General features: G+C 33.1%; 1 protein-coding gene across 5 annotated transcripts in view; it reads left to right on the plus strand.

The window, feature by feature from the left end:
- Positions 1-16,385, plus strand: part of LOC119642582 (cadherin-86C) — a 115,413-nt gene that overhangs the window by 70,540 nt on the left and 28,488 nt on the right. For all 5 annotated transcript variants that reach the window (XR_005248088.1, XR_005248090.1, XR_005248089.1 and 2 more), the window contains 2 exons: positions 7,510-7,659; positions 12,804-12,918. Coding sequence is in view for 2 of the 5 variants with exons in the window: in XM_038041768.1 (XP_037897696.1) it covers positions 7,510-7,659; positions 12,804-12,918 (265 nt within the window). In the remaining 3 variants the exon portion in view is untranslated. The remainder of the gene's footprint in view (positions 1-7,509; positions 7,660-12,803; positions 12,919-16,385) is intronic.

Consider the following 16,385-nt stretch of genomic DNA (forward strand, 5'->3'; position numbering starts at 1 on the left):
TGACATGAAACAGAAGACTGTAGCGATTTTCAATTTAACTTCAACGCAGTTTTAATGCCTCCAGCAAAAGAGTCTCTAATCAAGGACATGCATATAAATCGTACGTTTTTTTTTTCTTCTTTCAAAACAAAAGTCAAAGTGATGTTAGAGATAAAAAACTAAATTAATTTTGTTGTGTTTTTCTCTTTTTCTTTTTTTGTACATAAGCCTTTTGATTTATGGAAAATATAATCAGTTCATTTTGTCGTTTGAATTCAAAATCGAAGGCATCTTTAAAGATTTAATGTGAGCCTTCCAAACGTCCTACAAAATAGAAATTTGTTGGGCAAATAATATGGCTTAATAGATATATGATAACGTGTGCTATCATGGAAACTGACCTTAAGATATGGCGTAAAGTTTCCAGTATATTTTTAAGTACATTAAGATAGATTTATTTTTATATTTCCAACCACCAGAAAAGGTATCAGCAATAAATTCGCAAATTGCACGCAGCATAGTATGACAGTGAACTAATGAAATATTTTTAATTTTTAAAAAACTGCAAAGCTCTCTATTTAAATAATATATAATCAAAACGCTGCATGTCCACTCTTCAAAAGGAAACCGCCATCATTAGAGTGGATTAACGGATGGTGACGTTTATAGTGGTTGAAATAACAAGGCCTTCCTAAAAACATGGCTTTGCGTCGAGCTGGGAGATTGTTTCATAAAAACATGGGAATGGATGAAAAAAGTTCATGGCTGTGATTGCTTATCCCGTCACAAAATACTTTCGAAAATGACTCAAACCAAGACCTGCTGAAAGAAGAGAAATCGCAATGATTTGATAGAAATAGTGGTTACAGTGATCGCGATGTGAGGTACACGGCTTGCACGCAAAGATAGCTATACCATTGTAAAGCGCGTGCCTCTTGCTATGCGATTGAGCCCGTAATTTGAACTTGAAGAATATGCTTAGCTACAAAGGAAACGAAATGAAGCAAATGTTGACTAACAAACACTTAAATGGTGTTAAAGGGCCATGAAAAGTTTAAATTTTGATTTATCGAAGGAACGTCACTCTTATGTTTAATCAATTATAAAATGAATACAAAATGACCTTTTCACTCTCCTAATAAAAAAGTTTTTGACACCTAAATCTTTCACGGCCTTCATTAGAAGATTAGCACAAACTTGAACACGAAACTTCACTAGAACATTTAATTATGCACATCAGCATACAGAGTAAGCCATAGGAAAGTTAAAAAAGCTTTAAAAAAAAATTTCCCGTATGCCAAAACGCGCTGCAAAGCTTCTTCTGTGCTTCTTCTTTTAAAAGAAAAAGGGAAAACTTACTTGGAAATAAGAAGAAAAATTTCATTACATTATACAATACCTTAAAAATAGCTTTTATTGTCTTCTATCTATTTTCAAGCTACAATGAGAAAAGTGCGCATGGACACTCGGGCATGGAGACCATTTTCTTATGCTGGCTTTTCAAATTTGAAATATGTTTTGGTCTAAAAAATGTTAAACCTTAAAGGAAGTACTAATTTATTTCACTTATTTATATATCTGTTAATATACTTTATACCCTTAACACTCCAAGCAAGTCATTAACCTTGTTCTATATGGAAAACATAAAGACAAAAGCGTAACATTTTCAGTGTTTCGTTGTAAGTTTGCAGAAATGCGCGTTAAACTACAAACGCTAAACGATTGTAGTCTTGAACAGTATAAAATTTTGCAAAGTTTAATAAGGTCTGTCCGTGCGTCTAATTGTTTGCTTTACGATTTCATAAATTAAGATACGAACTAGGAGCTTAGCACATATACAAAATACACTCTTATCTGAATCGGGGTTAAAATAGGGCGTTTGCATTTGCAGATTTCACAATACCATATATTAATTTAGGCAAAAGAAGGATAGAATTTTCTTAAGTTTGTCTAGAACTTGAGGCTAGAAAACCATGCGAAATTGATAGAAATACCGGAAGAAGACTTTAACCAATAAACAGAATATGTCCTCTCCTTGTATTCAGATTCTAAGTAAAGGATATCCACTTATACAGGATATCCACTTAATAGGATATCACTTAAATAGGCTTTAGGCTTTTTACTCAGCATTCAAGACTGGTTTTCAAATCACATGTAAATTAACTTTTGCTCGATTCTGTTAATTCTTTTTTTTTTTTTGCAAAATTCGAAAATATTTTTGACAAGGCAAAAAAGGTACACTGTTGTTCTTTAAAGTTATGTACTGATATAAGTGTGCATAATTATATGACTTTCTGCTTTTTATATATATATATATATATATTCGGTTGTAAATATATATTTATGTCTTACATTTAAGCCTGTGTGGTGTGAAAAATATAAAACTATAATAAAAATAATAATAACAAAGACAACAACAACTGCTAAGAGCGTAACCATTTAAGTACAATGGCAAACGATTTTATAATTTACTCTCATACACACCGATTACGTAATTTCATACGCTTCACCTCAGCAATAAAAGCCTCAACCTTACTTGTGGGGCACAGTTAGACCAGTGAACTAACTAACATAACAACCAACCAGGCAAGCATACAACCTGCCAGCCAGTCAGCCGAACAGCCAATCAGGCAGTCAACCAGCGCCCGAGTCAGTCAATCAGTTTTGCCAAAGCAAAGGAGATCGTAGTAAACAACAGAAGCTCATATTATCAACACGACTGACTATTTGTTCATTTACAGAAGCTTAGTTGCCTATTTGCTTAACAAATGATATTAACTTACAATTCTTTTTGCTTTACCTGTTGCAATTTTGTTCTTTTTGTTCTTATTGTTCTTCTTTTATTATTATTATTATCATTATTTTATTATAACAAAATACTGGTAACTTTGTACGTACATGTGTAAAGTTAAAAAAATAAGAAGAATTCTTGTCATACTCTTCACCAAGCAACTCATTGACTATCGAACGATTCCTATTGAAAACATGACTACGGCCCCTTGATCGCGTTACCATGCCATGATGCAGCAGTTTCTTACACATACATATGTATATACGATACAACAGAGATATTGCATATATAATTATAAACAATGCACGCGCACATATGACTATAATTCCATATGTTCGTAATTTTTATTTTTCCTGCTCTTATTATTCGACTGATTGATCGTTCGGCCAGACAATCAACCGATCAACCGGCAGCAAAATCATAAATGAAAAAGAAAGAAGAAAATATAAAAAAATAAAAGCAAAAGATTTTCTTTTAAAAATTACCCCCTTTTGTCCCCCCACTTTATAATAAAGCAAAAATTGTTGCAGCTGCTAATGATGACCATAAAAATTATGAAAAAGAAGAAGCAATAAAATCAAATAATTTTAACGGACTAACCGATTGGGTTGTATTCATCGCGCCATACTGTCCGGCTAACCAGCCGACTGTATGTAATTTTCCATGTTAACACGTTACAACATCGTTGTACGTCGCTACCAGGCGAACAGAAAATTTCAGCAGAAGCGATCGCTTGCACTGAGAGTGCATTTGCTGGTTGATTATTTTGTTGTTGTTGTTTTGCTGCTGCTGTTGTTATTGTATCGTTGGTTGGTTGGCCGGTTGCTTGATAAATTGCTTTTGACGCTATTGTTGTAGTTGTTTTTTTTTTGTAGTTTTCTTTTTTTGCACAATGCATTTTGAGAGAAATAAAAATAACTCGCGCATCCAATCTGCTTTTAATGCACTCTATCAAAAGTCGCAATGATTTGCTAAGATATTTGCTTACATGCTTTTTTCGTTTCTTTTCCTTTTCTTTAGTTAGGGTGTTCAGGAAGTTGTTCTTCGTCATTTTTCCATTTAAATTTTTTTTCTTTGGTTTTTTTATTCATTTATAATTTTTCGTTTTTATTTCATTGTTCTTCGTTTATTGTCAACAATGACATGTGCATGACTCTGAGAATGACTCTCCGGTCGCATTAAGTTAAATAATCAATTGTTAATTTTACTCTTTAAAATAGAATTGTAGAGCTAATAAATTTCATACACAATTCATACAGACTGACTAATCGTGTTTAGCGAAAGTACACACGCATACATATGTATGTATACATTTATATATATTGATATTTATATAAATATATTTATAAATACATATGTATATATATATAAATATACTTATAAATACATACACATATTTTATTTATTATATTTATAAATATATTTATATATATATATATTTATATGTGTGTGCATAGATAGATATATATATGTAAAATATATAAATATATAAATATATATAAAATATATATATATGTAAATGTATATAACACATGTTTCTTCATTTTCGTTCCAACCTTGGCAATACCCAGTAGAAATAAGCATTATTTATATCATTTGAATCGATGTAGTCATATCCGCCTGTGTAAGCGTTCTCACTCGTCCGCAAATATTTAGTTATCAACTTCAAATGCGTTAAAAAGATTGCAAGTCCTTGCAGTCCGATTGGTATTGCAAATGGGCCAAACTGGTCAAAGCTTACCCCTACATCGCAGCGTGAACTGAAAACACATCTGTTTTAAAGAATAATCCACTGTGACTTCTTTAAAAAACGATTTATTTTTTTACCTAATAGATGTTTTGGAACTGCTAGACTACATGGGAACGATCCATTACCTGCAAAAAAACTTTTCCTTTTAAACTTGGGTGCTTTCCGCAAGGACATAGCGACTAATATTATAATAATATAATATTCACTAATATTTTACGAATAATGAAAATATTGCAGATGAACATTGGCACCGAATCATATAATTTTTGTCTAGAAATTCACGCTAAGCGGATTTTGGCAGCAAAAAAGGCAGGGTGCAGTTAAAATTTGTCGAGGAAAAAGAACAAGGAAGAATATTTGAACTTGGAAAGGCTTTTTGTTGAATTTTCTTAACTGTTAACAAAGTTAACTATATAATAAAAGATTTAGGAATACAAAGCTTTCTTAATGGAAGTAAAGAACTCCTAAATTTTCTTATTATTTCTCTTTTTAAAACATTTTAATTAGAGTCCATTATGAAACTTTGGTCCACCGAATAGGCTTGGAAAAGAAGCGCGAAGAAGCGAAATCAAGCCGACATACTCGAATTCAATTCCCAATTGCGATAGATGATGGTGATAGTACATATTAGATGCGTAGCATATATCGATATATCGATAAGGCGTACATCTTCCAGGCTTTGTCCATTGTTCGTACCTATTTTCATATTTCTTTCGCCCTCACCATTGACGTATTTATGCACCTTTGCTTGAAAATAGCAGGACTTTTTCCCTTTTCTGACGCGACATGCACAAATTATCACACAGATGGGAACAATGTATAGCTAGCGATAGACGAATAACATACTTCTTATCATTTTATTACAATAAACGTGAATTATCTTTAAAAGATCGTGGAATCGCATGTACATGCTCATGACATATAAATAAGAGGAGTCTAGAAATAAACCAAAAGACAAACGAGGTGAAACCAATTCATGTATTTTGTAGTGTACTTAAAGTATTTTTTCGTATAATTATAGGAGAGAAAGGACCTATACTAAATGATTGAGGTGTAAATAATCTGGCAATTTATTTGGCATTAGTGATATTCCGGCATGAAAATATGACCAACCAGTTTCCATTTGTTAAAAAAAAATGGCAAAGTTATTAAAATTTATTTCCATAAATGGTGGGAAAATTTTAATTTAAATTCTATGTAAACTCGCTCATTAATCATGTTCATTCAGTTGTTATTAATGATATTAGTTAAATAATATTAACTCTTCTCACGTAGTTGAAGATATGGTTTACATTTTGTTCGAGTGTAAATTGAATGTATAAAATGTGATGAGACCAACATCTAAACTGATAATTAGCAATGTTTCTTTAATGCTGCTACTCATCGATTATAGAGATTAGGAAAAAAATTTTTTGTATAATTATAGCGATTAAAATCATGAATCATGAGATAAGTCCGACGGGTATTTAAAGTATGTACGAATTTTTTTTTTATTCTAACTGATTTTCAAAGAAAAGCAAATCAATGAAAATTTTTCAAATCGTTTCTGACTTATAAACAAGAAACTCCCATTTTCACATGTAAACAAAAGAAAAGAGAAACAGGAAACTATATGTAATATAAATAAAGAAATATTTACTTTCATGTGAAGAAGAAACTCTAGAGAGGGAATTAATTTTATCTGAAACACGTTTACAAGCATTAAAATGAAATCGAATTAATATAAAAATTCTACAGTGGCATTAGTTATTGCTAACGGTATCACTTTATGATAGTATGGATATATGTATATGAAATGCGTCGTTTTTTCTCTGTGAAAAACAATTCCCATCTAAGAATGAGTTAAAGTAAACTCATATATCGATTATAGACACGCATTTATCCTCCAGGCGTGTCATAATCACCGAAAAACAATGAAGGCATCGCTTGTGATAGTCATGGCATGGTGGAATGCAGGAAAGAGCGAGAGAAGGAAAGAGATTCATACATCGTCCATCATAGTTGTAGTGATATATAGCAGTGCCTAATCATTACGTAATCTGTCAGTTGATATTAATTTAATGCAACAACTTTCAGCTTAAAGCTGCTGATGAATGTTGACAGTAAGACATTAAAGTGTTTTGAACTTATTACTCTCTCACATTGGCTTTATATTTGTGCTAGTATTTAAATGTGATTCTGTAGAATTTTGCATTTAACAACAAAAAGCACAAAACAAAAAAGAAAAGAAAAAAGAAAATGAGTTAGAAAAAGATATACAACGGAAGACTGGTAACTAACTGCAGCCGAATCTTTGTTCAAATCTGGACCAGTTTAGTTAGTTGGTGCCAGTTAGCGAGCTAAACGACATTGAAAACGTGGATGTGCGTCCGTTTAACGGTGCTTCAGTATTAATAACTTTCTTAGATTATAATCATAGCAGACACATGCAAATATAACCGGTAACAGTTACCCAGTTACACTGGTTTCTTTCTGATGACGCGTTCGAATAAAAGCATATAATGCATTTAAAGAAACTCTATATGTAACTAAAACTAAAACTATATACATATATGAGATTGGTTTCCATTTCATGTTATACAATTTTGTGATTGCGGGGATGCATTAATTGTATTGCATAATAAGGAAATCGCTTTGCCACACCCCCTTGCATATGTGTGTGCAGCTCGGTTATACATGTCATAAGAACTTGAATCATATTTTGTGTATATATATATGAGTGTAGGTTTTTTGATTTTCACTATTTATTCATGTTTATGATTTTTTTTTTTGTTTGCTATTATGTGAGCTCCAAGCCATTGAAATGTGCATGAACATAGACAAAGCCTAATGATTAAATAAAATTGAATGCTTAGTTAGTAACTGCATCCATTTACAATATGATCATACACCTGATTACAAATTAAAAATCTCTTCTTTTCTCTTTATCACTTTTTCTCGACGTTTTAATTTTATAAATTTATTACATTTGTTTAATTTCACGCAACAGGATGCCTACGCGGAACCAGGCCAAGACAGTCGAAACGTTGCTGGTCTGGAAATTGTTGTCATTGTTCAAGATGTGCAGGATCAACCTCCCGTGTTTACAATGGCTCCGCCGGTTACAAAATTACCAGCCGGTATACTTCCAGGTGATAAGGTAAGCATTGAATGTGCCCGATTCATTCTGAGAATGTTGCTGCAGCCTTTCAATTAATATATGAACTGTTTACCGTCATGTTTATCTTTGAAGGATTGGGTTTGCTCCATCATAATGGGAGTAATTAATTTTCTTAATAGCAGTAGTTTTGCAAACAGTGGCATCATTCGCATCATAATTTTTCAAGATGGCGTTTCATCGTCTTTTTCAAAATGCTGCAAACCTTCACATAGCTCGTTAGTAAAAGTAGTTAGATAGCATCAGAAGTTTATGCAATTATCGGAGTCGCCTTTGCTTAATATAACGAAGCTACGCACATTAGTTCCACTGCTAATTTAAATCTGTGTAGAATGTCTCCAGTCAATCATTAGGCAGTACAACTCCTTCAATTTTCAGGTTAGTGATCGTTAAGTCCATTCTGAGTGAAATCTCGCCATTCAATCTTCAGATAATGTAAGTGCTTGAAACGACCTCCTTATAATCATTGCACGCATAAAGAAAATCAGTAGAAAACCGTTTTGTGGAGAACTCAACACTTACTGCGATCGATCGTAATGGAGTGTAAACGCTTGAGATGCCAATTTACCGATAGTCAGGTACTTAGTCTCAGATCTGGGATGAAACCACGTAATTTGATCGTGAGGCATTCTACGCATAGGCCTAAAATGCCTTCCTTGTGAACAGCACGTCATATTCTGTGAGAACATGATGTGCCACCCGTTAGTCAATAGTCCTTCACGCATGTTCTTCAAATTAAAAGCTCCTTCACTCTCATTTAACTGTTGGCGAGATAGAGAACGAACGTTTTATGGCCTGGAGGTGAACAAACCTGATGTAACCCTTCATGAGTATATGCTTTGTCTCTTCACAGATTCAAAACAAGATTTTTATGCTAAATTTTATCCAACGTGCAAAGCCAATATTATCAGTCGCTTATGCCAGTTTCTTACTATGACCAATCTCTTACAAGATGTTCCCTATACGTATAACAATGTGACGGTCAGAACGAAGTGCGGTTGTGGCTGATTTGATAAGTTCCTTGACGTGATATACCAAGGATTACAAAAGTTTTGCCCATCGTTTGGAGAGAGCCGAGAAAAAATAGGAAATTGCCGTTCGTAAGAAATAGGTAAAGGGATATAGTAATGACCAGCAAAACCCAATTTCTTCCTCAGGTTGACAGCCATTAGAGCTATTTTAGACGGATTTCTTCCAATAGTGTACAAAAGGTGTCTATTAATTATTCCTTTGAGTTGTCCTTATTTCGAAATTTGGTCACATGTCTAAAATTTTACGACACTTGAGAGGATTTTAGATCTGCAAAGATTTATTTAGAAAAACTTCATATTCAATTTCCATTACTTAATCCTAATCTACCAAACTTGTTTTCTTTAATTTTGTTAATTAGTAATTTTGTCCCACTTTCCCTAAAGTATATCATTTAAATCTACAATTTCGTTGAGCGTTTAATTCTAGTTAGTTCCTTGACCAATGCACCTATTCGCTAAATTTGAAAAAATTTTACGACTAATGACTGATTTCTGTCATAAATAATCAACCTTTCAATAAAATTAAGTAATCAATTTCATCGCGAAAAACAAAAAGTTATAGAAATCGTGTCCCAGTTTTCCTGATAAAACCGTTACTTTTAAGGATTTGTCGCGTTTTATGTTTTATTAACTTTCAGTTACGCAACACAAATGCTAACGTATACAAATTACGAAGACGAACATTGAATAAATTAGCTACAAAAAGAAAAAAAAAACAAAAACAATAGAAATACAGAGAGGACAATTACGAAAGACAAGAAACAATTTATTTAACTTAGATATCCGTCAGTTAGAATTACTGATATTCATTATCTTTAGAATGTGGCCAATGGCGATTATTATGCATTTTAACAGAAAGAGAGCTTTTTTAGTTTATTTAGAAAATATAATTTCTTTTTATGCACAATCTATGATCATGCCTAAGCAATTTTCTTTATACTCAAGTTAAACAACAGCATCAATTGAATCGAACATTTTAAAGTAATTGTTTATGCATACGTGTTTTAGGTTGTTTGAAAAAAAAGAAATCAAAAGAGCTACAAAAAAATTTTTTTTTTCCAATTTGATTTAATTTTCTTCTCCCATAGCCAGTGATCCTAAAGTAACCAAAGAAAGGTGAAAGATGCTAATAATAATAACAATAATAAAAATATAAGAGTAGACTGATTTCAAGCACGTTAAGTCGAACAATGTAGCACTTACCTGAAGTTCCACCATGTTCTAAGGAACGCATACATGATCTCTTTATTTGGAAATGTACTGATTTTCTTTCTTGATCATAAAGAAAATCGCTCAAATTTTCGAATATACGCAAAATTAACGTTAGGTACTTTTATAAAGAATTCTTGCAAGTAAATTGAAGAGAACTTGTCTCAAGAAACCGGAAATATAAAAAAATAACCTAAAATTTCCAGTTGGATAATACTTAGTCTTAGGTTGTAGATTAAATAGAATTTGAATGTATGGATTCGATGTACGAGGCTTGAGACCCATGACGCTTATCTCTACCTGACTCAGCCTCTTTAAGGAGGAATTTTATCCTATCCATCGTCGCACCTAGTTAAGGACATGTTTGTTGCTCTCAGGATAAAATAAAGTGGTGCTTAATCGAAAGCTGTTGCATCCTTAAGTTTTTTGGTCATCAACTGCCTTAGTTCGCTGCACGGTCCAAACCAAGACGCCTTCAGCGATGTGCCATTCGAACAATATTCTATTGCTGAACTCCATTTTATAATTCTTAGGCTACGCCAAGCTAATTTCGGTACAAGCTTCTTATAATGTTTTCTTTTATGATTGAACATAGAGAGCATGCCGACGGTATGATAAGCATCGACTGATGATTTTCTGTCATTTCTTGAAGTTTGCAATTTCGTTACTTTAGATTTTTCATTTTAACGCACTTTGTAATGCCCGCACCGAATTCTACTGGGAATTCCCATTATTGAACATCCAGTGCAATAGTCTTCATTATGGGAAGCTAAACTGAATACTTGGGTAGTTGGCCAATAGTGAATTTTTTACGCACACAACTTCCCAACAACAGTTTTCCACATCTGCAATATGTTTTCCTGAGGTCCATGCCATCGTTGTAATCTCATAAGCCCTTCAAAAATTTACTGTTGCCGTTACGTTCCGAAGCATAAGGTGGATATTATACCATCTGCTCTTTAGAGAATTGCCAGTTGAAAAAAGGCGCATTTTTAAAGTTCGGGAAACGCAAATGATCGCATATAAATCCCGCCACGATTGTTGAAAAATAACAAAGGCGTCTACACTCGACAGGGCACCTCTGTTTCCCAAAAATCAATTTTTTTTTTGTTAGTAAAAATTAACTTTTGGAAATATCAAATAATTTTTTATTTAGGCCTTGTTGGCTTTAATTCTTGAAAGCTACAACAAATTTATTTAAAATTTAAGTAAAATTTATCTAAAGATTTATTAAGATTATTTCCTTTTTTCACTTTCTTTCCATTTTACTTCATTCTTATCTTTATTACAAAAAAGAAGAAGAAATTAATGTTTGAATGTATATTGTATATCACAATATATATTTTTGATGTAATTATTTTTCATTATCCCCGGTAAAGTCGTATATAGACAGTGCAGCATCTGTTTTTTTATATCGATGAGAGAAGAGCAGTCTGGCATTTTAGCTTTAGCAGCACAAACCGTAAAATTCCAAATAATACTACGAAAGCTCGTATATGATTAAAGTGGGAAACAAGCAAATTCAAGTGCATATAAAGTTTTATAGCTTCAAATTGTGTTTATGTGCCAACTTCTGAGTACTTAACCATATACAAAGGTCATGAATTGAAACATAGCAGCACATGTTACCTACCAACTCAATATGGAAAAAAAACGTGCCAAGATATTAAATGCCAAAAGCGACCGACAATTTTCTTTATATCTATCATAGAAAAATAGAAGCATACTTGACTTCACCTTCGATTTGCAATTCCCAAAAAATAATCGTCAGAAAGAAACGGAGAAAGAGAGCTATAGAGAGAAAATTGTGAATCGATTTATTCATGTCCTTCTGTTCGCACATTTCTCACGTTGTCTGCTATCAGATCATTTACGACCGTAAAATTTACGATACAAACTTGAGACTTGAATAATCGACGGCCTTACTATATCCAAAAATGAATTTAAGTAGACGACAGGTCTGCTTATTCCGATTCCTATGCAGATAATAATTTAAAGCTTTATGCAAAAATTTTCTAGGGTATAGGTTTCGACAAGCTAACTGTGCCACCCACTAAGTATATTTCGCCTTATTTTCATTGGTATTGGTTGAAAGCAACTCCTAGAATATTTGCCTCAAAACCGATATAACTTTCTTGGCTGTTTTCATTATTGTTACGATTGGTTTTGCCTTTGTTGTTGTTGTATAAAAATATATTTTTTTTTATGCCTTTTAGTAAATAGGAAAAAGCAGTTATTGCCTTTATGTACGTAGTAAGAGTGTGTATAACTATTAGGTATAAACTTAAACAAACCGAAAATCAATGCTGTTCTGAAAGCAATTATGGTGTTGAATCTAACACTCGACCGGTTGTTTTACAATGCAATGCACACAGCGACTATATCCAAGCTGATGAAATAGTATTCAAGCACACTAAGGTTAAGTTGTCTATGCTAAGAATTGAGCGGTAAGTCTTTGTAACAACAATAAAAGGTTTAAAACGTAGGAATTGTTGTGACCAGCATGTTACTACTAAAAGCATGAAACAAAAAATTCAGATTCCTTGTTGCCAACCAACAAACAAAAACGAAGAAGACAACAACACCAATAACAACAACAAGAAAGCCGAAAACAAAAACATCTCGCCATAGATGTTTTGTGGTTAATTTATGTCATGCTTTAGTAGCTTTCAGTTAATTTATGTTCGTAATAGTAGTCCAGAGTATACTCTAGAGAATATCCTGTTAGAAATGTGCTTAAAAAAGTTAACACAAGTCTTCCAAGTTAATACTATGTGTATGTAATCAACGGAAATAAACCTAGCAGACTTCTCTTTTCATTTATATAACATTTAGTAACAATGCTAACGCAGACATAATAAAACTTAATATTGATTTGAATTTTAGATACTTCAAGTTCATGCCGAAGACGGTGACAAGGGAAGTCCACGTGAAGTGCGCTATGGTCTAGTATCCGAGGGGAATCCCTTCACTTCGTTTTTCGATATTAACGATACCAGCGGTAAGTAAACGGGCTTTATGTTTAAACGGCTGGCGTTTTGAAATATAAAACAGAAAAATTATACAAATTAGAAAAGAACCTCTTTAAATTAAGTTATCGCCTTTTATGACTATACATCTAAAGTGCTCTGGTAGAGCCTTGATAAAGATTTTTTTGACATTTTTAGTACAGCGCGAATTTAGGCACATTTAGTCCTACTTCACGGAGACACAGGGAATAGGCAGTTCCACGACAGAGTCTGCATTCTGTATTCCGTCTGCAAATGTGACTTTTGCAAAAAATTGTTTTTCGGAATGTTTCCTTCTTTCCTTTTCTATCATTATTTATATTATCTTACGTAGACAAAAAATCTTCATTTTTACGGATTTTCTTAACCAATAGACTTTTCATTTAAATTGGACATTTTCTCTTCACCACATTTTTCTTAGCGAATAAAAGTAAACAATAACACAATCGGGTTTGTCTGTTGGACTTTAACATTGAAAAAATTGTTAATTCATCTGTTAATTGAGCCCTTTTTACTCACTAATACATTGTAGGTCGAGTCATAAGTAACTATCGACACGGGTAGATAGAATCTATGTTCCTGTGTACATATAAGTTCGAAATCAATTTGCGAAATTCCATTCTGGACATACAACTTTAAAGAACGCGCCGACTTTGAAAGTCCTGCTGGCGTCGATGACAAACTTTTAAAGACAATTTTGAAGCAAATTGCACGTTAAGTAACAAAAAATATAGCAGGAAGGTTGAATACAATACAATCTGATACTTGCCGCCACTTACAGAAGTCAGGAAGTTTAAAAAAGGAGTTGCACGGCGTACCTTTTATGTTCTTTTTTTAACGCTTACAATTTTACTAGACACGTCTTTGTAACAAATAGATTTCCTCATCTTTTCACCGGCTTTAAGCACACTTTGGCCTACAAAAAAAAATGAACAGACGAAAGCAGGCTGCGTACTTTTGTCTCCTCCGAGTAGCGTTGCCTCTCTATGAGCAACGTGTTATGAGTTTCTCAATCCAATTGTTGGAGCAAATGCTATGCTATGCTATCCTATGCAATTGCGACGATCATTAAAAGAAAAGCGATTTCAATGTACTAAATGCAGTATAGGGTATTCTTCAGCATGACAGCAGTCGACACCTCACTGTAATGAACTACTACCCCTCCCAGCTAGACATAAGTAGGCAGTACATTTTGCAAAATATTGAGTTTTTTTTATAAGAAAAAGAACCGGTTATGACTTATTTCGATGGGCAAAGGATGGGAAACAAATAGCTCTCTTACTTAAAATGTGGCTAGCTCAACTTAACTGACATTCAAATTATGATAATTGCTCTGCCGCAAAAAGAAGTACAGCAAATTAGCAAAAGTCGAAAGAACAACAATAACAAGAGTCATTCATATACATTATTCAATGTTTAAGAGTTCAATAAAGTAATCAGGAACTACCACCAGCCCAGAACTAAGTGTAAGGAGTAAAATTTAAATTTTACGAAACTTCTAAACGTAAACAGACCTAAAGATCGATTTGATTTCTGTCATCATATCAGTAACATCAATTTTCAGAACCGTCAACTAGACCAGTGAAGAAACAACTCCTCCATACAAGCTAAGAACGTATTTACTTTATGAAATCTCGGATTCGTATTGCCCTAAACAGACTGAACCTTTTGTAGTGGATAGAGTAATAACATCACCTTAACACATATTATTTACTTCCACGATCAAAACCTTTGCATATGTATTCAGAAATTCATAGAGAAAATGTAATAAAAATTATGAAGAAGTGAAACGACAGGTTACTAAAGAGTTGTAGAACTTTACTGCCATACTATTTTTTATTATGGTTCCCACGATCAAAAAATTAATGCCATTTAAAATATAAAGTCATAAAAAAAGAAAAAAACAAATACACCGACGAAGTACACAACATCTGTGCCGATTAAATACTTTAGACACGAAACTGGAACATAAATACATCAAAGTGTTCGCTTAAACTTTTAACAATGACCTTGGTTGAAATTTTTGTTGTTGTTCTTTTTACCACACATAATTACTTTTGCAGTGTTTAGGAGACCGGAAGGGATACTTAGAACAGTAGCACGTAGAAAGAGGACAGAAAAAAACAAATACAGGAAATACGTTAATATGTATATAACACGAAAGCGCATCGCTTATGGTATGGATTTTTAATTTGATAAAATACGATAAGATGCTAAAGTTTTTTTCTTCTTTGTGTTTGCTGCGGTTTACTGATAACTCATTTATTTCAAGAAAAGCATGCGTACATATATACAGGCATTATTATTGCAAGCTACTTAGTGTCAAGTTTCGATCCCAACAAAATAGCGGGAGATACGTTAAAAATATGTTTATTACTATATGATCGATTCACTCTAAACGAACTAGGCGATCTCATCGAAAAGCTTCCTGCGTCACGGTCATGACATCATCTTACAAACTTAATAATTTGATTATCTTCTTGTGGTCCAATAAGCTCTGCTTCGCTACCTTTTTACATTGACGACGCTGTGAGTATTCATTATAAGTTTGCACTAATGACGCGAATCGATGGTTATGCTCTAAACCAGTCAGCTTAGAAATTAGACATTAAGTCGGAGACGGGTAGGCTTCTGTCCTGTGTCCCTATGAAGACTTTAGAAGCATTCATTAAATTGCAGAGTATTTTCTCTACGCTGTTTGGCTTTCTTGCGCTTCCTTAATTTTAAGAAGCAATTACAGCAACCAGAAGTCATTAATTAACGCTCCCTTTGTCATAAATCATATGCTTCAAAGCTATGACTCCACATTCTTCGCTAATCTGCTCATAATAAGTCGCCCATGTTCAGAAATAGAGCCCATTAAAATACGTTCAACTCATAATAGGCTATATTACTTTGAGACCTTGAGGGTAGTACGGGCTCATTAGAATCTTCCAAACAAGTCAATTGTTCTCTCTTTTTCTTAACGTTAACGTGGAACTAAGCAGTTGCGAGGAAAAAATTGGTAAATGCACGATTCACAATCAGTAAAAGAATTTTTCAGACAGTAGAGTGGCCTCGACACTATCAAATGTAATGTTGTAACGGTGGATGGGCTTAAAAGTATTCCATTATAATTACTCAAAGTATTTTTCTGCTGCCGCGAAGACAAATATAAACAATACCTTAAAAAAATACTGATGAAGCAAACATAAATAGATTCTAATTTTGAATTTGATCTTCAATCTACTTCCGCTTTAAATGTAAAATATCTACTTACATGTATAAACTCATGTACACTTTTTTTATGGTTTTTCGTTAACTTATTAGAATTTGAAGTTTTAAAAAATAACCACAGTTAACCACAGTTTTTATAATGGCCGGCTATTGTTTATATAAATGTGTGTGTGCAACGCATTTACGTTTTTGTATTAATCAAACTATACACAAAATAACCATTAACGTCAACAATAGTTTTGAA

This window comes from Glossina fuscipes, unplaced genomic scaffold (genome assembly GCF_014805625.2).
Source record: "Glossina fuscipes isolate IAEA_lab_2018 unplaced genomic scaffold, Yale_Gfus_2 226, whole genome shotgun sequence".
Classification (NCBI taxonomy): Eukaryota; Metazoa; Arthropoda; class Insecta; order Diptera; family Glossinidae; genus Glossina; species Glossina fuscipes.